The 24915-nt window shown below is 43.0% G+C and overlaps 1 protein-coding gene across 1 annotated transcript in view; it reads left to right on the plus strand.

Moving 5' to 3' along the window:
* EPSTI1 (epithelial stromal interaction 1) overlaps positions 1 to 24915 on the plus strand; it is a 636716-nt gene that overhangs the window by 156848 nt on the left and 454953 nt on the right. Inside the window, exon 4 of the mRNA XM_069639242.1 lies at positions 9110 to 9183. Coding sequence (XP_069495343.1) covers positions 9110 to 9183 — 74 coding nt within the window. The remainder of the gene's footprint in view (positions 1 to 9109; positions 9184 to 24915) is intronic.

A 24915-nucleotide genomic window follows, 5' to 3' on the forward strand; every position in this document is an offset into this window, starting at 1 on the left:
GGCACTAGTGCCCTAAATCTGGGATGGGTTGTTTTGGCAGCTCAGAACCTCTGGCCCGACTCCCATGGGTTTGTCCTTCAGGAATAACATAGCCCTACCCGTTGCCTGGCCATTTGCATTCCATTTTGATTTAGCAGACCTACAACATGATACAATTAATGGTTTATCTCCTAGGCCTGAATGCTTCCTTGTCTAACCCTTTTGCTGGGAAAGGGCATGGGAAAGTGCTTTGGGACTCGGCGCCATGATGCATTGCTGCTTTTACCACAGCCATTGGCAAACTAGGCCTCACTCTTAATGTGGCAATGCTTTACTATTTCTTCCCACGGGACTGCGGGCTGACCGTTATGTGGGTCATTCTTGACACTTCATAACTATATTGTATTAACACACACCTACACACACCCTACATCTAGCCCTACTAAAATTCATAATCCACTACCCCTTTATGCCACACGTTACCCCTATTTTGTATGTTTGCGCCCTCACCCTACAGCTGCGCACCTTCATTCCTTCATCCACTTAATATATTTCCCACAACCTGAATCGCTTGGGGGGTGTGGGAAGGGAACAGGGGAGCTGGACCTGCATACCAACATTATGCTTGGAAATTGGATACATTTACCTGTATAATTTTGAGCATTCGATGGAGGTTTCAATTAAAGAGGCCCTCGCTGTGAATAAATTGAAGACTAACATAATGCAAACAAAGCCCCATCTCCATGCATTTGACCAAACAGTTGCAGAGACAAAGAGGTTATATCGTGCACATATAAGATCAATTAATAAGCAGTCAATAATATGGCATGAGAAATGTTGGTTTATTAGAAAAAGTTAAACAATGGTGCAAAAACCCATGTAAACAATATCTATCCACTTGTGCAGAATTGATGATAGAATTGTTGAGAAAAAGAAAGGTAGCAGCATTTTTGGAGGTAGTAAATTCCGGGCCAAATTGACCAATCCATGATTCAAGCCAATGCGTTCTTCATCACATGATTGGATTTGCTATTTTGAAGAAGTGTACTCATCGAACCACATTGAAGAGACTGGGCCCGTTCAATACTCCAAAGGCAACCTAAGCTAGTGGGAATTAGCTTTCAATGAGACCGATGTCTTAGGCCTTGTTATGCGTCGTAGTAATTCAAGGGCTCCAAGACCAAATTTGTTGTCTAACAAACTATTTAAAGCCGATCCAGGAACCTGGTCCTGTATCTTAACAATTCTGTTTAAAAACATTTGTTTCCCCCTCTCCTGGAGGATGTCATATGTGATATCGATATACAAAAGGGGCGCAAAGAATAATCATAAAAACGACCGCCCGTATCAATTAACAAGCTGCAGACAGGGTTTCGCAAGGCCCACAACACAAACCTCAATGGGTTCCAGGTCAGATTCTTGCAGGACTCTACTTGGAACAAGAAGGAGACCTCTGTATACAGGGCCTCAATAGACCTATCGGGCGCATTTGATAGTGTTCACTGTAGTGTTGACCGTTTGGAAAGAATAAGAAATTCTGTTTACACTCTTGCAATTTAGAGAATATGGCCCTAACTAGGTCGGAAAATATATTTTATTTGGATTTTCCGATCACTGGCACTCCCAATAAATCCTTTCTGTGCAATATACAGAAGGAAAAGATATTGCTATTGGTGAACCAAATGATTAAAATCGACAAAGTTTGGGCGATTTTCGCTTAAGCCAGTTATCCTTATTTATGAAGGGAAAGTGGTGCCAACTTCTATATGGTGCATAGTTATTGGCTTTATGGACCCCAGAGGTTTTAGAAAACATTGAGGCTTTCATATGGTGTAGTACTGGCAGTGCCAAATGTTATTCCAACCAGTGTTATCAGGTTTGAACTTGGATTTGTTTCCCTTCAAGCTAGGATGGGATGGAGACTTATCTTTTTATCGAAGTGTTTATTTTTCCAACAAAATACTTCATATGACACCATCAAAAACTGGTTGAGCTTAATGAGTGGGTACTGTGAGTCGTTGCTCTGTGATATAGGATATTATATGATAGGTTATTTATAGCGCGCTTCATACCCAGAGGTTTCTAAGCACAGACCCGGGGAAAAAACCTGTGTCACTCCGTGTAGTCTTGCTTCCAAGGCGAGCGCATTGCCCCTGTGCTATCCTCCCGAGACAATGCACAGTGCAAGACATGGGAGATCCGGGCAAGGTTAAGTCTGTGTTATTTGAGACTGACTGGTGTGCTACTACAGATTATTTTGATAAAAGCCTTCATTAAGTAATTTGTCTATAGAGCACAAGAAGCAGGGTCTAGCATCCCCTTTTCTGAAAATGTTTTTGAACCACCATTACCAGGAAATCCTACTCCGGTTCAAATGGAACCTTCTTCAAACGAGGGAAATTCATTTGAGACAGACAATTGTTGACTCTGACTGTTCATATTGTCGTTTCTGTGAAGTTCAAACCGCATTAGAAACGTTAAGACATCTATTAATAGAATGTCCTGCTTTACTGTACCTTCATGTTGCATATTTTGTTAAGTTTGTTTGTGATTTATTTAAAGTGAATGGGGAAATATTGCAGTTACGCTGCCTGCGGGTGTGGGGAGGGATCTCCAACTTCATTGGGCATTGCTGTATTTAGTTTCCTAAAAAATGTATAATTGGGACCAGAAAGATTAATGTTGTCGGAGGTTTTGAGTCAAGATTTCAGTTTTATGTGAAATATGTGTATTTGTTCATTTTTTTAAGATGCAAGTGATATTTAATTGATTATACTTAAGAGGGATTCCAATGATTATGCGCTTATGTGATTTTGGCAATTATGTTTATGTGGAATTTTACTGGTTATATACTTTGTTTTTTGTAAAGTTTTCTAGTAAACTGTAAACAATAAATAAAAAAACAAATAAAAAACAGGTCTTGGTTCTCAATGCAAAATCCATTCAGTATTTCCTTAGCGAGTAGCTTACTTTTTTCTCCGATTTCTACACTCCTTTGTGACTGCATATTCCAGCCTGGGCCAGGACTTATGTAACAGCTTTGTCATGAGAAAGCAGGAGGTTGTGACATACACTCTTCGAGTTGCCCAAAAATACTTTGGGCTGGATGTTAATGCAGTAATTTCTTAAATTGACTAAATGCTACATTTAGAGCAATCCCTAATAATACAGATTTACATTGGAAAAAGAAATACTCCCAACAACAACATGGGAAACAAACACATTACCTTGTGCCCCTGCTTTCACTCGCACACCTCCGTGGATTTGTTTGGACCAGCAGTGCACGTAGTAAAATAGAAAGAAATTGCCATTATTGCTGCCTGATCAGAAGAAGTAAACCTGTATTAATTTTATGTGTATGAATAATTATTACAAAAACAGATCAGTTTCCTAGTAAAAACATTTTTACTTGTTTATAAAATACTCCAATTGGGAATTGGATTTACATTTTTACTCCCAAAAAAATCATTTTACTCCCAACTTTAAAAAATAGGGAGTAAAACACTCCCTCTTCAAAATCTTATCTGGAGCACTGGAAACGGTTAAATGCTGTTGAGAATACTGTTAATTGATTCAGTTGCTGCTATAGCATTTGCCACCAATGCTTGAGTTCTCATACAGTTAAATACATTTATACCGTGCAAAGCTTCTCCTGTGTTACATGCGATGCGCACTGCATTAATTAATGTATTACGAGTACACTTGTTTGAGAATTCACATCTCCTTTTTTGAGGCTGTTTGTACATATCTTGTAGCCATTAATGTGAAAATAACCATAGCAAGTAATGAAACCTGAATGAACACCAAATACCGCTTACCAGAAATAGACTCCTGCATACAACATAGTATACTGTCAAAAATATTACTACACCACTCAAACATGTACAGCCAGACCATGGATATTGCATGCAGCATCAGTGAATGTTAAGTACAATTTATTGACAGCCTCTGTTCATAAACTAAATACATAGATTTTATTTTTTATAATCAGTTCAGTGTTAATGTGTAGTAGATTGCATAAAATGATCACTGGAGAAACAACCAAGTAAGCAGTCTTCATGCTGGCTGATTATGTTTTGCAGGTAGAAAGCAGTTCCATTGACATGGTGGTGGTGTACTATAGGGTTTACATGGTGACCAAACAGAGAGTTTTTGGTTTTATATGCCTTAGCTTTTACAGTAGTGAACCCTGGTGGTCCCAGTCACTTGGGGCAGAGGATGTATAGGGTGGACTGCTTAGATGCAATTTGGGATGATGCGATCTGTGGCTTTAGAAATTATGTAGATGGCTTAAGTGTCGGATGTGTTGTGAGTGTTGAATGATTGAGTGAATGAGTGATAGTTTTACGGACGATCAGAAAGATTAAGGACTATTGTGTGCTTCCAGCAGTATAGATGGTTGTCGACAATAGATCCCTAATGAAAACTTGTTCTATGTATAAATTGTTTAATAACTGATGTACTAGACAATAGATTGTGTATGGGACGATTCTGTCTGAGTTAAAAGATATTTTAGAATCTTGTTTAAAAATATGAAATGTGTATTTTATTGAGTGTTTTATACAATGAAAATAAATTGATATTTTTTGATAAAAATTGGAAATAGTATGTTATAATCTAATGGTTATTAACACAAACGACTGGGCTGACACAAGGTGATGTGGAAGCAAGGGATCCTGTAAACAAAGTTATTGTATCGTTGCTATTAAAAGAGGGCTGTTTCAAAGTGGTCCACATAAACATTTCTTCAAGCCTCTCTGAGGTTTGCGAGATGGCTTAAGTGAACATGAACACTGTCGCAGTAGCATATGTGACAGGTCAGAAATGTGAGGCGGACAACTTTGTAAAGAGTTTTTAACTTCTGCCATTTTATTAAGCAAAACAGTTTGAAGAAACGCCTCACTATCCCTACCCTAATGTGGATTTCCCTGTCTATAGTAAACTAAAAGGGAACACTCGAACCAAGGGATCTCTAACCCTCATACTAATACAACAATCAAACAAAAAGGTATAATATGGCAACTTAATCCTACAAATATATACAACATATAACCTGGTTCTCACTATTACCAATGTCTCTTGTCATGGACCGGCTGAACTCCTCTTCCCCAAATCCGAACAAGGGGTTTCTTCGAGGTTTAAAGGAAATCCAACTTTAACACAGAGTTCTGTTGTTTCAATTAAGTAACTTGTCAAAGTCCAAAAGCTCTCACTCCTCCTGGAATAAGAACTCTCCCAAGGTATCTTGATAGGAAAAGTCAAAAGCTCTCACACCTTCTGGAATGAGAACTGCTTCACATCTTTGGCAACAACAAATGGTTTTGGTCAGAATGGTCTGCTTCAAGAATGACTGTAGGAAGAATGGTAACTTTTCCTCCATCAGCTGTTCACAATCCCCCCCCAAAGACAATAACAGATATATTATTTTCCAAAAGTACCACTCTTCATCACTTGCTCCTTCTACTTCCTGTCGTAACCTTTCACCAGGTTTCTTTGGGACAATGACCTCTTGACCTACGGGTCTACTCGCCGGCATGTCTACAAAAACAGATAAGTGCTTCAATTCTAACTTTCAAAATAGAATAGCAGCAACTTCAATGGTATATCTTCGGCATACTTCAATGGCCTTCTTTATCCTAAACAGTTTAACAGCTCACAGGGAACAGAACAGTTATATTGATCCTTATCAGGACCTCTCTACAAACAATGCTCATCTCCCTCTGGGTAACCACCTCCAGAAGGGCAACCTGTTTGCCACCTTTCTTTCCCTTTTGCATCAATTCCGAAAATAGTCTTCAGGATCAAGTATTTCCATGCTACATATTTGACTATAGCAATGTGAATCTACATCAATCACAATAATGGGTATCCCAGAACCTGAATAGCAACCTTTACAACCTTGGGGCTTATCACTATTCCCCTCTTGTGTTTGGCAACCTTTATGGGACTGATATTGACAGTTTCTCAAGGTTTCTTGGCTTGGGTATTGGTGGTATATTTGGGTTTCTAATACGACCTCCCCACCAGATTGTTGGTATTGACCCAAACTCACACTTTAATTCCTGGACTTAGTTTGTTAGTTTGGTTTACTATCACCTGCTTTTGCAAATCTGTAACAGTTCAATATTTGTTAGATTTATTAGCTTGATTTGGTGTCGCTCTGAATCCTGAGAGTCTCTGGTGCAACCCTGCCACCGGAGACCTCTCGACTGCTCACGCTATGCCTGCTTCCTGCTGCGAGTGCTCTGTATGACATAGTCTTCCTGGGTAAGCGGTCCTTCCACATGCTTCCCGATGTGCGAGCGCTTCAGTTTAGGATGATGGAGGCACGGACCCCCTCAGAACTCGCAATGGTTCCGGGTCTTCCAGCTCCTCTAGTCCCATCTCCCGCAGCATATACGCCCCATGCTTCTTCTACTTCTCAGCATGCTTCTGTTTCTTCTCCTGCTTCTTCTTTACTCCGTGCACCTGAGGGGGCCTGTTATGCCTCAGTCTACCTCGGGGTAGGTTATTTTTGTTAATTAGCTGGCCACTTCCACATCTTTGTTTCTCTGTGTCCCTCTTTCTCGTCCAAGTACGGAGGGATTTTTGTTACTTGAAGTCATGAATGAAAGAGTTTGTTTTCTTTACTCTTTCTACATTGTGAATTGGATTTCCATTTGCTATATCCTGTAACAAAGTGATGTTAAAAGAGCCAGTCATAAGGCTAGTTTGAGAAGAGGAATATGGTTCCTTAATTTAAAGACTTCCATTATTATACAACTTCCTCTTATTAGGTTTTTGGGAACTAGGGGAAATCTATAACTGCATGCATGTCTTGGGTTATAACAGGATGTTTGTTGCGTTTACCACCACGAGGTTCATGGCCGATTTCGTTCCCTTTCAGAGGTCCACTTGGGGGACAATGGAATTATGATGGCAACAAGCCATTACATACTGTGGTATTTGTTGGATGTCCTCTTCGGATGTCCTCTGTAAAAGAGGTTAAATACTGTATCTCATCCCATGGGTACCTTTCACTGTCCTGACCCTTTTCTCCTTCTGGGCGATCCTCCCGCAGTACACCATCCCCAAGGTCAGGATCAGGAAGCATCTGCCTTTCCCTGTCCACCGAGGAGGATACTTTAGTTAAGTTTTCAGTGAAGGGTCTAAATGGATTCATCACACATACCACAGAATACATGCAACATGTGGAGATGTTTCCAAAGTTTTATTTTCAAATATCAGGTTGTAGGGTTGGAAGGAAGCCTATTGGGTGGGGAACCAAAACAAAAGTAGGGGGTTCTAAGATAACAATGAGGGGAATGAGAGCTAAAGGAGGTCTGTGATGGACTTACTCTAATGAGACCTATTATTGTAAAGTCCAATTGCCTAGATAAATCCTAGATACATCCCAAATTCCTGTGCTGGCTGCTCCAAGGGCATTTCCTTTCAAATGCCATTGACAGGCTTTTTCTTGCACTTTTCAGATGAATCCAGTGTTACTTCACCCACTGGGAAGTGATGCCTTTTAGACTGCTACTGGGGCAAGCCCTTTATCATACCCCTCTTTTCATAAGGGGTTTTCCATTGCATTACCGGGGAAAGAACTGCAGCAGGAGTAAATATCTCAAGTTGTAAGGTACTGGGTAGGTAGTAGAGCATTCCCTCTGCCGTGAATGCTAATTTTCCACACGCACACAGGGCCCTGTGGTAGTGATTCTGCAAAGGAGGTCAGTCTCAGAAGTCCAGTTTCTTTAACTAAAATCTTAGTGTCTCTACAGTTAGAGCAAACTTTGTTTGGACTTCTTTCTTGAGGCTACTAAAACAGCTGGTTCACCTAAAATGGCAGGAGAAGGTTCCTTATGAGTTGCAACACATTTCTCAAGAGTGGGAGATCACTAAGTCTCATTTAGGTTCATTGAAGAAGAACCTTTGCATTCATTGAGATTTCAAGTGCTCCTTGTTTTATTTAAGGATAAGAAGAGTTCAAGAGCATTGAGATGGTGGTCGTCATGTCTTTTTTTTTCTTTGTACCTCTTGATAGGTTGGTGAGGTCTATCAAGGACAACTTCACCTTGGTCTTTATATCCTCTTCATCTCTGGCCTACACTTAGGAGCTGCATCAGATGCGCCCATCAGTCGCAGTATTTTAGGATGTCTTATCCTGGCATTGCAATTCCATAGATGGCATTTCTGAATTTGCAGACTTGTCTCCTGAATGATTACTGATCAGAGAATTGCATCTTGCAGATTATTTGAGGTTTTCTTGCCAGAGCCCCTATTCTGTGAACATATTGCTGTACGGTTTTACAGTTCTTTATAAGGGACACCTATTTTAAATCAAAACGCTTGCATGGTTTAGGCAGTACAGTTTGTATTTGACAAGGTTAGGGCTTCCAACCACCACACAGACCTGCAGGACCTGCCCAGAGGCCCATTTTTCCACTGCAGACTGCTTGCACTTTGGCCATTAAAGTGAATCACAACTGCTGCATTGGGAATTGACGTCCGTAGAACACCTCCTTTGTTCTCCCTCTCTACCTGGGTAGCTCTACCATGTTCATCTGATAGAAGTGGCAGACACTGTCACCCAAGAAGTGGCAGACACTGTCACCCATCTCACATTCCTTCTCTTTCTGGTCCTGTCATTTCACATCTTGCTGATTTCAAGGGGAGAAGTCCTCCTCACTATCTCTGACTCCAGTTATCCCTTCCCTTCTAGTGGTTCCATTTCCTTTTGCTGATACCAGTTTTTTGTAGTAATATCCACCGAAGAAATTAATTCGAAGAACTCTACACTCCCCACCCATTTTAACTCCCCACCCCGATATATTTCAATTTGTTTTATCAAAGTAATTTCTTTAGAGAAAATCACTTGAAAAAAACGGAGTTGTCAAAAGAACGCAATACCCTTCTAGCATCTTATTCCATCCTATCATCAGCCCACAGCATCCGAAGTCTGCAAACATTTATTTGGGTGTCTGTAGTGAAAAACAGTTACCTATTAACTTCCTGAAGTCAGAGTTCTGTACAGCTATGAAAGTAGGCACTTCATATTCAAATACATTTCTGTTTAATCTCTTTAATTATTTGTCTCAATTGTTTCATTGTAGTTATTCCCTAACGAACATGGTTATTTTTCTTTCAGGTGGAAACGTTTCAGAGTATGAAGCGAGGAAGCAACAACAATTAAGTCTCCAACAATCTAAATATCAGCAACAGGTTAGTGTCTATTCTGAGATTGACTTAAATATGAAAATACGACTGGAGTAGAGCTACTATAGAAATGGCAAGATGTGCATTTTACAACCTAAGAAGAAAGGTATTATTTTATATTCCACATGGTTAAATGGGTATGGATTCCGATAGCTGGCCTTTTGATAACCAGGCAAACCGTTGGTATTGGCTGTCATTTCACACTTTTAAAAAAAATTATTTAGTATTTGTTTATTCATTTTCTGCATAGTCATAAACCTAGTGCATCTTTTCCCGAATACTGTTCTACAACTGTTCATCATTTTCATTTGCAGTGAAAATTGCATTCTAGAAAAGGAAGGTGACATTGATTGTTTTACTGAATAAAGTAAACAAAAGCGAATGACCTGACCCACAACCACTGTATAAACAAGAGAATGGCATATCTCTCATGACATTATGGGAAAGGCGGGCATTCTGATTTCACACAAAATATTTGAATTGTGCAAGATTTTTTCACTTTTATATACTTATATTTCTCCTATTTTTATTAACACTTTGCAAATGTATCTTTATTTTCAAATTCGTTATGTAGTTCTAGAATGTGCATTATTAATTGGTGGAACTATTTCCACTTCTTCAACATGTTCCACTATTTTACAGGCTATCATTCAAAGAATAGCACCAGCTAGACAATTACATGTTCTCACCTACCAAGCCTGCACTGTTAGCCCAGACCTCAGGTATAAAACCTACCAAATGCCTGCCTCCCCTTATGCTAGCCACTCTCATACCCACGCTACCACCACAATCAGAATATATAAGACCTACCTCATTCCTACTACCCCTAAACCTAGCCACCAACAGCCGCACATCACCTATAGGCCCTCCAGGCCTCTAACAGGCCCTGAACTTGACATTGGCTCCACATGTTCCTTATCCTCACTACAGTGGATCCAACTTTATGCGTCTCGGCCCACCCCGAGTCAACCATGCCTGACACACCCCAGAAAGCTCAGACTAGGAACAAGATTGTTAAAAATGATTCAACCACCAACCAATGTCAAAGTTAGTCAACCTAATACACCAACCCTACCTAAAAAGAGACAGACCCAAAAATTACACAATTATAGTCCTACCAACAAAATGGCTCCCCAAGCTATTACTAGCCCTCCCCTTACCCCCCTCCACACTGGCTCAGTTCACATTAAAGGTGCCCTTATAAATGCTAGATCTCTGGTAGCCCACCCAAAAGACATCGCAGATATTATCACGTCAAACCAACTTGATTTCTTAGCCATAACAGAAACTTGGTTGCACTTGTCTGCAGGACCGTCACTTTTATTAGCCATCCCTGAAAACTATAATCTACTAAAACGAGACTGAGAAATTGCCCGAGGAGGAGACATTGGCTTCATTGAGAAAGCTAACCTGGGACTAAGGGCCCTCCTCCACCTCACATCTGGAGAGTTGTTATCAATCAAATTGCCACTTAGACCATCTCAGACCATAACTATGCATTTGATCTATAGACCTCCTGGACCCGTCTTAACCTTTGAAGAGGATATTACCTCATTACTTACCTCAAATACCAAACCTACTGCCCAAATTATAGTGTTTGGTGACTTCAATATAGGCCTTCATGAATGCAAAGATGATAATGCTATCTCTCTAGCCAATACCATCGCTGAACTAGGCCTTACCCACTAAATCAACTTGCCTACACACTTGAAAGGCAGAATGCTAGACTGGCTAGCTGACCTAAATTGTGATATAAAGATCACGTCAAATGAGGCTTGTGCCTGGACTGATCACAACCTTATTTCTTCCTCCATACAAGATTGTCCCCAACATACTCAGGCCAACACCATAGCTCCTTCAGTTCCTACTAGAAATAAACTAAATAAAACTATTGAAAATCTTCTACCATTACTTTACCCCATCATTAACTGTACTAACATCAATTCAGACCCCACAGCTCTTGTAGACCTCTACAACGACACCATCAACTAAGCTATTGACAAAATAGCCACTCTAAAACTGTGCAAAAGTAAACCTCTTGCGCACCTAAACTCATGGTTCACCCCCAATCTGAAAACATTACGGAACCAAAAGAGAACCGCAACATCTTTCTGGAAAAATAACCCAAAACTTGAGAATAAGGAAAATCTCCCCAAAATATCCTCCAGATACAAAACGGAAATCATTCAAACTAAAAGAAACACATACAACAACATAACCCTTAATGCTAACTCTAATACAAAATAACTCTTTGTCATTCTAAGAGGATTAGAATTCCCCTGTCCCCTCCAGTAGACACCTGCAACAAAGACAAGTCCTGGTACACCAACATTACAAGCAGCCCTCTCCAATAAAATTGATATTTTACAAAAGGAAATCGAAAAAAAAAAAAGTAACCTCGCTGCGAACTCATCCATACTGAAATCACAAGTGACCTAGACAAAACCAGAGCATTGCTTCAAATTCACCCCACTCATCAGTCTTGAAGTGGAACACATAATAGCTTCCCTCAAACCTTCCAGTTGTCAGGGGGACACATGTCCCACACCCATAATCAAAGAAGCAGCTAGGGAGGTAGCCCCTTTTATCACCCCATTAATAAATTCCTCTTTCAACACCTGTACTGTCCCAACGAACCAAAAAGATGCCTCGGTCCTCCCTTTACTAAAAAAAAACAACCTCGACCCATCCACCCCAACGAACTACAGACATATTACAAATGTACCGTTTCTGTTGAAGATTCTTGACAAAGTGGTGTACCTACAAATTCAGGCATACCTCAAAGCTAACAACCTTCTAGGTTTACGTCAGTCAGGCTTTAGACCTAAACACGGAACAGAAACAGCACTTATAGACCTAAAAAATCGAATGGACGATATTAGGGACAAAGGAAAACTTGCCCTCCTCCTTCTTTTAGACCTCTCGCAGTATTTGACTTAGTAGACCACAAAGTCTTATGTAGACACTTAAAATCAGCAGCCTTGTTCTCTGATGAAGCTACTGCTTGGATCCAATCCTTCCTGGATAACCGTACAACAAGAGTCTTCTCCCCCACTGCATCTGCAGAACCCATACCAATCACTTTCAGAGTACCACAGGGGTCATGTGTCTCTCCCACGATGTACAACATATTTACTAAGCCGTTATTCGACGACCTTGACAATCTGGATGTCACACACACTAATTATGCTGATGACACCCAGATTCTCATCCCTATCACTGGTGACCACAAGATGGACACAATTATGCTCAATAAAATCTACCTCACCATCCAGGCCTGGATGGCCACTCATGGCCTTTGTCTCAATGATGAGAAGACGGAGCTTTTGCTCTTTGGCTCATCTCCACGGCTAAACTGAGTAACCTTTTCAAATCATTTAACATTGACTGCAATATCATTGCAGTTTTCAAGGAGGTAAAAACCTTAGGTTTTTATCTTGACTCAGCCCCCAACCTAAAAAGACAAGTTAACTCCATAGCCTCGGCTACCACCTACACCTGCAAACTTATTAATGCATCTAAGCCATTTCTATACACACTAAGTTGCATCACCTTAGCTAGGGCATTAATCCTCTGCAAAATTGATTATTGTAACGCTCTTTACTTCGGGTCCAGCAAACATAATATTAACAAATTGCAAACCTTGCAAAACAATGCTGTAAGAACTGTTCTAAACATTCTCAGAATGCAGCACATCTGTGAAGCTAGATGTAACATTAAATGGCTGGCGGTGAAAGACAGAATCAACCTTAAGACACTAACCCTCACTCATAAATGTCTCACAAACTCTGACCCGAAATATTTAGTGGACAAATTTGCTAAAAACATTTCGGCTCGACCAACCAGAACCTCACACTCTCATTGCCTCAAGATTCCCAGATACAAACTCAAGAGAACAGGTGGTACCAGTTTTCCTGTGCTAGCCACCAACCTATGGAACTCTGTGCCTTTTATATTTAAGAGCATAGCCGTCCTTCCACTGTTTCAGAAAAACTGCTAAAAACTGTCTTTCCTCTCTTGATGTTTAACTTGACACTTACTCCTGGGCAGTACACGACTTCTGCATTGTAACATATAGTTATAGTATCTGCATTGTAACATATAGTATGTGCTACCTATTTCAACGCATGTATTGTAAATAACTTAGTCTAAATTAAGTTCTGTAACCTACTTTCATTATCTTTTCTTTGGATGATTTGTATATAACATGCCTTACTATTTTCTGTACCACTTTCCTTTGTCTTATCCTGTAACCTTGTAACATTGCCCAGATACCAACGGGTCAGGCGCGCTATATAAATTAATAAGCAAACAGGTTTCTAGAGCTAGTAACAAAAGATATCCAAGCAAGCTTGAGCTGCAACAGTGTGTTAAAATTAAAGCAACATGAACAGATTCTATTCTATTATTATAATATAATATTTCCAGTCTTATGCATTGTTTGCAGTTTTGTCCATTTGGTTCCAAAGGTAGAATATATACCATTAACTTTTCCCTGTTTCCTTATACACCACTATGCGCCATTTCTCCAAACCACCTCTTGATTTGGTAAGTGTGTTGTGGTCACTTACATACGATAACAGATCATCTCCTGTCTTATCAGCTTTGATATTCAACATCAATGTTTATTCCATAAAACATACTGTGATGGATCCTGGCGAGTCTTCACTTATTCCCCCGACAATGACCTCCTCCTACATGGTCAGGAGACAGCATCTGCTACCTGATCCTGAACCTGGGGTTGGTAAAATGAGGGAGGATTATTTGGGAGGAGATGACTGTGGGAGGAGAATGTCAGGGGTTTTGGGGGGGCAGGTGGGTTGGTGACTCCACAGGAAGAGACACAGTATTCCTCCCCTTCTGCTGATGAAACCCCTATAACACCCAAACGTCTGATGGCATAGTGTCATGCTAGTCAAAATCCTAGTCATACCTCCAGCATACACAGCACTAACATAACATGCCTTGTTTCTGATATTTTTCTAAGTAAGTGTCAGGGTCCTGAGGGCAGAGTCAGGCAACAAAGGCATTGAACAGAAAGGGTCAGGGAGTAAAAGTAAGAGAAACACTTTAAGTTCCCACTCGATGTGTACACAGAATGGGGGTAGAGTTTCCCACAGGTTCTGGTGAAACTCTATCCTTCTGATCTGGTTACTGTTACAGAGCCACACCCTGAATGCTCATGGAAAGGAGCAGCAGGAGTGGGTGTATGTGTCTAGACCCTAAGGCACAAACAAGGACACCATACTCAAAAGACTGAAGCCTTTACAGGTCCAACAAGAACTGAACAATGACTGCCTCCTTAAGCAAGCACCAGAACACTGTTAACAATATAGCACAAGGTACAATACTGAAATGCGACAAAGGAAAAGGGCACACCTTGCCTGCTGGGAAACCCAGCTGCCAAACTCTGAACAAAGGAATACCACAAGCACAAGTGAGGACAAGAACAGTAACTATCCAGGGAAGAATAGGAAGTCAAAGTAAGCAAGGTTCAGGACAGGGAACTGGAAGAATGAGGAAAAGCAAGACAAGAATCTAAGGGCAATGGTACAGGCGCTTGGAACTGCAGACTAGAAGCTAAGGACCGGAATAAAGGAACAGCGGACTGAACTATAGACCAAGAGCAAGAAAACGCAGGACTGAAACTCTGGACTAGGGAAACAAGGACTGAACTGCAGACTGGTAACAAGGAATTCAAGGTACTGTAAATCTGTACTGGAAAAACAAGGGCAGGACTGCAGACCGATAACAAGGACACTCCGGACTGGACACTTGGAAGCTAACGCCAGGCAACCCGGACTATGGACACAGAGCAGGGAACTGCAGGCAGGGAACAAGATAATTGGGGTGGGAAAGCAAGGGGCTGCAGACCGGGAAGAGAAGACTGCAAGCAGTGCTGCAGTGCAGGAAGCACAGGACACTGGAACAGGAGCAGGATCTGGATGCAACAGGAAATAGCAGAAATCCAAGAATCAAAGCACAAAGGCCTGTGCGCGAACTCGATGCAAGAGCCCTGTGCTCCTGCAGGCATCTGCTCAAATACTGACCTGTGCTATGCTGAAGCATGCTCTTTAGCAGCACCTTGAGCAGCACACCTGAAGGTAATCTGCCTCCTCCCTCTCTGGTCCTGGGAAAGTGAAAGCAACCCTGATCTCCAAGGTTTATGGGGATTATAGTTCCAAGATTGCTGCACAGGACTAGCCAGGGAATGAGATCTGCCACAAGGTGCATTATGGGATATGTAGTTTGTGACATTGGGCCTCATTACACGGAATGCGGTAAGGGTTTACTGTTAAGGAACGGGCCCGCAAAGGTAACTTGGAGGCAATTACAGTACCGCAATTTGTGGTACCGTAATTGCCGCCTTCCCCATTCCCATTGAGCTCTATGGGGGCTCAAATGGGAATGGGGAAGTGCCATGGTGAATGGGGAATTACCGCCCCCACACACCTTGGAATGTGGCAGTAATTCCGCCATTCACCATGGCGGACTCGGTACGGTACCGGCGGCAACCATGGCGCTAATAGCGCCATGGTTACCGCCTACCGTGTAATGAGGCCCATTGAGTAAGGAAGTTCCAAAGTCTTAAAAACGGAAAGTAAAGACAAAAATATGACTAGGTATTGTCCGGGGAGGCTTATGGTAATGAATAAGTCCCAAATAGTCCAAAATGTGTGCCAATTGGTGCTCCACTGGCACAGTCATGACAGTAAGACTCTTAAACAACATTATTTTAAAAATCCCATCATCTTTATGGACTACAAATCCCATAAAGCCTCAAGTACTGAGACGAGGAAGAGAAACAAGGAGTTGATGCAGCTTGAAAGAAACGCAAAACTGAATGTGCAGACTAGTTGGTTGAATCGCAAATGTGCAGGATATTTAAAAATGGCATCCGCAGTCGAAATGAAAGCAGAACGGGAGAAGACTGTGCTGGAGGAAGTCAAGAGAACAGGCACGTCCGTGTAGCAGCTCGCAAACTCGAGTGTCGCATACCGGTGTGGCGAGAAGGAAGGAGAGGAGCATTGGCCACCTTTGGAGGACCGTCTGAGTAGAGGGAGCAGCAGAGGAGCACCGGGAGATACGCCTGTGCCGGAAAGCAGCATTCTCCAGTTCAGGCCACTGCGAGAAGCCAGAGGGTGAGCACAGAGCTGAAAGGAACGCTATAAGAAGCTCTGCAGTGCGCAGAAGGCCATCCCAGAGAGGAAGCTTCAACGCAGAAATACGCCATGGGTCGGGAACGCTGCAAAGTACTAATGTGTCTGCCCAGAGCCATTGGGGACCCTGGGGCATATGGACAGGCATGTAGACAAGTGGATGAATTAAGAACATTTGAATAATGACCAGATAAAGTACAAAGACAAAACTTGAACAAATCCCTATATCTGCGGTGTCAATGTGGGGAAAGTTGGAACAAGTATTAACTTAAGCAAGTAAATAGAAACACAGAAAAGTAATACAACTGTGCCATACTTGAAGGGCAGTGAAATTGTTAAGTCCTGGTGAAAAGAGTACACCAGGCAGTTGACTTTGGGGGAAGATACCTGGCAGAGAAGTACGCAAGGGTATCTATAGGACCCTAGAGAAGGATTCCTGGCAGGGGAGTATACCGGGGGATTTGAAGAACCCGCAAGAGGATTTCTGGCAGGAGATCGACCAAAGCTGTAAAAAGGAAGCCTATTGTGAAATGTATCATACACTTAAGAACTTGTATAAATCCATTATAGAGAAACCAAAGAGTAGAATGTTATGGAAGGCATTGTTTACACAAGAACTTTCTGAAGCTAACGACACAAGGAGATTGTTGTTTGAAAGAGACACTTTTGTCATTCTGCATACAAATCCAGGGGAAGGGGATCCCGCTCTGGATCCAAAGGTTTCTCTTTGGAAAATACTTTTCTGTTGGATTTACTTATGTACTTTTGATAATTAACACGTTTTGCCAACCATAAATTAGAGACATTTCCTTGCACCCTTAGTTGTTCATTTCTAGTATGAGGTGCAGATTGCATGTTTTGGACACAAGGACAGTTTATAGGTTTCATGATTTGACTCTGACTGCTCTTTAGTTTTAGTTTGCTAGGCAGGGAAACTCCCTTTAGAATAGTCATAGATTTTCCCAACCTATTTTTGTTTAATAAACAGGTCTTATAATGAGAAAAGTACAACTTTGTGTCAGCCTCTCATTCCTAACCCCTCACAATACACAGCAATAGTAAACAGTGACGCAGAGTGAATACACACAGTAAAATGCATAACATTTAATAGGTATTAGAATAGAACATTCTTGTCTAATAAACATGGCTTGAATTAGATACCTTACAAGCAAACGACAAGCCATAGGATCATGTGTCGCCATCAAATAGAAAAAAGCTGTCCGACATTGCTCGATATCCCATTTCCTTCTATTCACATACAGTGGTAGCTGTGAAAATCTCAGTTTTATAATAGAAATCCTAGCCTTAGAAGTCTCAGCATTCAGAAGAGCAACATTAGCAAGTGAAATGTAATATCCAAAAGACACCTTTTTCATACCTTACATAAATAAAATGCCTATTGTAAACTTCTAGAGCCTTTCGGAACATCATTCCTTTCGTATCGGCTTTTATCAAAGAAACATCCTTCAAGAACTCTTCAAAACCTAATTTCTTTGGCTGTGGAATTGTTCACCCCTAGCAGAGACTTCGAAAATGTAACTTCCATCATATCTATAGCTTTTAAGCATGCCGACCTCAGACACCAAGCGCATAGCGGACAGTGTCACCTAATTTTACTTTGAACACTTAGTGCTGGCACTATTGATCGACCACCGTTGTTTGATTGGAAAGTGCAGTGGTCTTACAACATGACTATTCCATCTACAACTATCTGGCTACCATGGCCAATTTGGTATTAACACTGAACAATCTATATTTAGAAGCCTTATTTCCGGAATAATGGCCATCTTAGATTTAGACTGGTTGATAAGCAGGCCACGTTCCTTCGTAAAACTACTATAGCCATCTATCGGGGATTAAATTGCAGGAGATGTTTCAACAACGAAAACAGTGTTGTCCGCCTACATCAAAACCTCCTTCATACATGGCCCATCAACTGTACGTAAATCTAGAACTTTATTAAGGCCATTGATGTACAGGTTAAGGAGTAAAGGTGCCATCACACACCCATATTTAACCCCTTTTGATATATTGAAGTGCTTGGTCTCTGCCCCCCACCACACGTATAAGGGCCAACTAATACGGTATTATCTGTGTCAAGTTGCTTCCATAGTTGGACTTAGTAGAGCTGGTTAAATACCAATAAATTAGGAGATAACAAAGTCGTGTGCGGCATACCCTGTTGAAGGCCATAGAAAGATCCCCTCAGTGACGCACACCACCTGTTCATTATCAGATCCATGGCCTTGGCCGCCTCCTTCTGATGAGATGTGCTAGTCACCTCCCTGCTTAATTTCCTTGTTCATAGACTTCTGTCATATAAACCAGATGTTCCTGTTGATTGTCAACGAAGAGCTCATTGACCCGTCACTTAATTTCCCCAATTGTCCATGTAGGTCTGTTGCTTTGTGTATGTTTTCTAGGTCCCTAAAATTCCAGAGATGGGTATCCTTTTATCGATTTAGACCAGTTTGTTGTACGTGGTGTGTGAGATAGTCGCCTAAGGACCACTTTTAGTGTGTTCTAAAAGAGAGCAGGTGGGGTGCTACCATCATTGTCTAGGATCAAGTTTTTGTAGTAATTTCCTATCAGTTGTAGGTAGTAGTTAACTCCCAAGAAGTTTCTCTTCATGTGGTGTCTTTAGTCGTCTGGCCCCAACTAAAGGAGGCCAACCCCAGTGCATATTCAGAAAGGGTATATGGTTATTATTATTATCATTGTATTTATTGAGTGCGGACCTAGCTACGAGAAGCAATGAAGTGCTTTACAGAGGTATACACCAATACAGATACATAAAGGAACACTTTACAGAGGTGTACAACATTACATATGCATAGCGGAGTGCTTTTCAGTGGTATCAATAGAACACATATACAGTAGGGGGTAGGATACACAGGGGGACAGGAGGGGTACAGCTGTACTGGGTGGCGGGGAGCAGAAGGGCAGGTGGCATTTAGCGAGTCAGGGGGCACAAGGGGCGATGTGATGGCCTAGGTGTTGAGGAGGAGAGACTCCTTGAAGAGGTGGGTCTTTAGTTCTTTTCTGAATTGTAGGAGCATGGGGGCAAGTCTGATGCTGACTGGGAGGAGTTTCCATAGTCTTTGGGCGTAGGCAAAGAAGGCTTGTTGTATTTTGTGTATATCGAGTGAATACCTGAAAATGTATGCTCTAGAAAAGTCTCACAAGTCTATAACCTAGAGTATCCAAGTGTTGTGTTCCACTCTAAGTGAAATGTAAAGAAAGGTATGGTGTCCAGTCATTATCTCGAAAACAAAATGTCGAATTACAATAATGTCGAAGCAATAATCTCGAAAACAAAAATGTCGAATTTTTTTTTTTTTAATTTACATGTTGTTTTGGGGTTCCGGTGGTAAAAAAAGGGGTAAAACATTAAAAAAAAATTAAAAAAGGGGGGTTGGGGGGGAACCCCCCCATTTCGAATAAAAATCAACAAAAAAAAAGAAATTCGACATTTTTGTTTTCGACTTTATTTTTTCGACATTATGACTTTCGACATATTTGTATTCGAGATTATGACTATAAACCGAAAGGTATGCTTTCAGAAAAGTTTCTCAAGCCAAACTATTGAGTATCAAAGAGTTGTTTTCTGTTTTTAATGAAAGTAATGAAAACGTATGAACATTTTTTAATTTTATTTTAATTTAAATGAATTTTAGATTTTTATACTTTATATAACTTGAACTAATATGACATTTTTGGAAAGGTTCTGTGATGAACTAAACACAATAAAATAAAAAAATAAAAATAAAAAAAGAAGGCTTGTTTTTTGGTCCTTTCCTTTTTGCAGTGGCAGATTTCAAGTCTGCACGTGTTCTGACTTCTGGTAGTGTGCTGTCTGGAGATGCAGAGTTTCTCCGTGAGGAAGCTGAGTGACTTGAGGGTGACTGCCTTCTAGATGATGCAGACTTGAAGGTGATTTGTGCATGCAGTGGGAGCCAGTGAAGGTCGGTGGGGGCCGGGGTGATTTGGTTGTATCTGCGTAGACCCTTGATGAGGCGTGTCGTCACGTGTAGAACACTTCTCAAGTGCACAAGGGAGGATGACGACAGTCCTTCGAGGAGTGCATTGACCCAATCCAAGTGGGATAGGACCAGTGCTAGAATGGCGGATCTAAAACTGTTCGGAGGGAGGAAGGGCTTGACCTTTCGCAGGAGGCAGAGCTGATGCCAGGCTGTCTTGTGTTTTCTTAGCTATGTGTGTCTGAAGGAGAGGTGTTTGTCAATGTGGAACCCAAGGGACTTGGTTCAGGAGATGAGCTCAGGTGTGAAGCCCTCAGAGTTCATGGTTAAAAGCCAGGTCTGTATGAGGAATAGGAATTTAGTCTTGGAGGGGTTGAGCTTCAAGTATACACTGAACATCCAAGACTGGATCAGCAAGGGCAGCTTTTGAGCCTGTAGATGTCCTTGATGGAGTCGATCTTGAGGTATAGCTGTGTATTGTCGGCGTATTGGAGGATGTGGATGTTGTGTGGGGCTGTAAAGACTGGTAGGGGGTGTCTGTACTTCCGCTCTCTATATGGTAGAGGAGAGGCACAGAGGACCCCAGCCAAGATTCTCTATTATTGGTACGTGGTCGAGCAATCGAGGCCTAGCTTCTCAGGAGGTGATGCAGGCTGGTTCTTAAGTACAGTGTAGTCCCCGAACCCGCACAAAGGAATGTCCATACACTGTATCACTGAAAACACAGTCTTTATATAATTAATATTCAAGGGTATGTACACGATCACAATAACGCACTTTGTACTCGGAAGTCAATAATGATAAATATATACAATTCTAGAGTGGTACCACCAATGTTATCAAATCTCATTAAAGTGCATCAACTGTACGGTTAAAATGTCACACAGATTAATAACTAGGAAACCAGCAATAGGGATAGGCAGGAACGTAAGATGGTTGAAACCATAGGCAGAATGCACAGTTCTGTGTGGAGATCCCCCCACCTGGGCAACCTGTAAATAAAAGATATATAGCACAAGCCCAGTCCATGTAATGTTCAGTAGTCTTATTTCCTCCTATTAAGGTTTTACCCCCCCAATGTACCTGGTGGAGTAGAGTTCTCCGATGATGTATCGACCAATCCTTCTTGAGTGACCCCCTTTCAGGCAGGAGCCACAGATCGTCGAGTGGTGTCGAGGACCTCGGCGTTCGGTGTCGGGGAATCGACGGCCCTTCTTGAGTGCCCTCCCTTTAAGGCAGGAGTCACGGGTCATCGAACGTCCGACGGGAAACAGGGTGAACTACGGCAGGGAAGTGACAGCTTCATTCTTAGCGGTGCTCGTCGACGACAGAGCGTTGGCGTCCTGCAAGGAAGAGGCGTGCGGGGCACCTCGGTGACGATAGTTCTGGACCGCAAAGAGATGATGAAGAACTGTGGCCCAGTAAGGGCGTCGAGTCGTCGGCGTCTCTGTGGTCTTTAGGTGGCGGGAAACCCACCGGTGGATGCTCCTCGGCGTGTCGACGGTCGGGCCTTCTCCAGCGGGAGACAAGCGGGTGACGATGCAGAAGAGAGCGTCCGATGATCAATGGAAGTTCTTAGGCAAACGGGAGCACGGCAGCTCCGGTCGGTGACGGCGGTCGTCGACAGTGGCGGACAACAGTCCGAGTGCTTCTCTTTGAGATTCCGCAGCAGTCCCCGTCTCGGGTCGGCAGCCTGTCGAAGGTCTGTCTACCAGGGAGCAAAGATCAGCTGTGCACGATGGTCCCCCATAGCTCGGGAAGAGGGCGCCTTACCAGGTCCTCTCTGGGTCAGTCCTTGGAAACACAGCAGCCTACAGATTGAGAAGGAGAGCAACAGCACTCCTTCTCGTCCAGCGGGGCTTCAAGGTCAAGCGTCAATTACTCCAGTTACTCGTCGTAGTGGACTTCAGCTTCTGAGCACCATTCCTAGCAGTGAGAGGTCCCCAGATATACTGTTGATCTCCCATTCATTCCGCTGGGTCACACTCAAGCATCCAATCACGACTACGAGCATTCATGCAGGGAGGCAGCCAATCAGGCACACGAGGTATTCAGGCCATTCACTTCTCTCCAGACACTCACAACAAGTTATGTGTATTGGGACAAGTACCGAGCCATTCAACACTCCAAGCTGCATTCATACCGGTTTCGGGCAGGGTTGTCTCAGTCATTGTCTCAACCACCAGATACTAGACACCCACAACACAGAATGCATATTCGTCACACACTCTATTCACCCAGGTCTCACCCACAGGAGGTACCCACAACATACATCACCGGGAAGGCACCAGCTAATCTGGCCGGGCCTTCACAACAACACCATATATGGCATTTCCACCCAACAGTCAGTCAGGGGGAAGGGACAGAGTCAGGGCTTCCCAGGACTTTGGGAAAACAAGGTAATAGGTAATAGAAAGCAAGAGGCCACAGGGGCCATCTTGTTTTCCATCCGGAATCAACTGATCCCAATGGCAGGGCCGGGGTATCCCAAAATGGAGGATACTCCGCGCACCTGTCAACTTCAGCATGGAGCTGCCACCAGCCCATACCCTGCTCTGCGGGCCACCCACAGGTGCCCAAAAACATACACTAGGGGCTCAGGGTTGTATCCCGACCCATGGGTGCCATAAGGGTATCCCACGGGTCCGTTCACCAAACCAAAAGAGAGAGAGCTGCACCGCCAGGAGTCTCACCTGAACTCCTGTGAGTAAAACACGACAGAACACACGATAAAAAGCAGTAAAGGACAAGGATACGGAGGCCCTGTCCCTCCGATGCATTTCCAGCATCACAGGGGCTAGGAGGGCTCCCAGCGTCTCCATGTATAGATTGAGATCACTGGGGAGAGGATAGAACCCTGCGAGACTCCACGGGTGACGGGTAGCATTGGCGATCTAGAGGAGTACATCTGAAAAAAGTGCTGGTGGTTGGCGGGGTAGAACTTGAACCAGCGTAGTACATGGTTGCTGGTCCCCATGCGCCGATATAGGGTGTCCGAGAGGTCGAGTAGAACCAGAAGTCAGGGGTGGCCATCGTCAAGGATGTTGAGGGTGTCCTCCGCCACCTGTTTGGTTGCTGTCTCGGTGCTGCATCTGGGTCTAAATCCGGATTGGTAGGTTCGGAGGAGATTGTTGGTGTCGATGTGTTGCTGCAGTTGTGTGGCTACCTCTTTCTCAATTATCTTCCGTAGGAAGAGAAGATGGGCGATGGGGCGATAGTTACCTAGGTTGTTGGGAACCATGGTGGGTTTCTTTAGCAGAAGGAAAATTTGCACTGTTTTTAGGGTCAATGGGAAGGTGCCTTGAGTTAGGGAGCTGTTGATGATCTCCAGGTAGGGAAGGAGAGCTTCTGCAGGGAGGGTCTTGAGGATGCATGCTGGGAGGATGTCCTCTGTATACGATGTGTCTTTGAGGGCAGTCAGGGCTTCAACCAGGGCCTATGTTGAGAGTATCTTGAATGTTGTTCAAGGTGTGGAGATTTTGCGAGGAGGGACGCGAGGTGGGTCTGTGGATGCAGCGCTTGCATCTATGTTCAGGCGAATCTTGCTGATTTTGTCGATAAAGAAGGTGTGGATGGTGGTGGATTTCCCGATGGAGTGTGGTATGGCAGGGTTGGGTAGTGGGTTGATGCACTGCTTGTCAGCTTTGAAGAGGGCTCTGCTTTTGTTGTCAGCTTCTGCTATGGTATTCTGATAGTAGGAGGCCTTGGCTGTGTTGATAAGTTATCAGCAGGTTGCTCTGAGTGAGCGCCAGGTCGGATGCAGTCCAGAAACGGTGCCAGGTTTTCCTCTTTTTTTTCTGATACTCTTTTGCAGAGGTTGAATTATTGTGTGTAATAGTCTGTTGACGGTTTCGGTTTGCTGGTGCGTTGTTACAGAGGCACGTGTTGGTTGATGGAGGCTGAGAGGGCGGCGTTGAGTGCTTCCAGTAGAGATTGTGGGGTGTTCGATCCATGTAATGTGTAAGTTGGCGAGATCTTCTGTGAGGGCTTCCACTAGGAAGTTATTGAAGGATCTGAAGGTTTATCTGCTGGTTTTCCGCTTGGAGTGCTTGACTGAGGTGGTGTGCAGGATGTTGAAAGGCACGGCTAGGTCGTCGGACCAGTTAAGCGGGAGAGGAGAGCTGTAGTGAAGGGAAGACTGTGCAGTGATGATTAGTTTGAGGATGTTGGCTTTCTCGTGTGTTGGGCCTTTCGTGTGTTGTGTGAGGCTGAGGGTGTCGAGAAGGCTGAGGAGAACTTTCTTAATCGGTTTGGTGGCCTTGTTGCATGGGAGGTTGAAGTCTCCTAGGAAGATGTTTGTGTGCGTGAGGGACTTGGTGGTGACCAGGTTGGTGAAGTCTCCTAAGAAGGTTGTGTTGGGTTTGGGTGGTCTAAGAGGATAGAGGTGGCAGATGAGAGGGAAGGTGACTGTGTCCGTCGGGTAGAGCAGGAAGTGGCAGGAGAGGACTTTGAAGGAGACAATGTTGTCGACGTCAAGTCTGTTGCAGGGCCACAAAGTCTTATGTATGACTGCAAGGCCTCTGCTTGTCTTGTTTGGCGGGTCTCTGTGTTGGATGCTGTAGCCGCATGAGACATGGATCTCTAGGATGTGGATGGAA

Source organism: Ambystoma mexicanum, chromosome 7q (assembly GCF_040938575.1).
Source record: "Ambystoma mexicanum isolate Mex_15411 chromosome 7q, UKY_AmexF1_1, whole genome shotgun sequence".
Taxonomy (NCBI): domain Eukaryota; kingdom Metazoa; phylum Chordata; class Amphibia; order Caudata; family Ambystomatidae; genus Ambystoma; species Ambystoma mexicanum.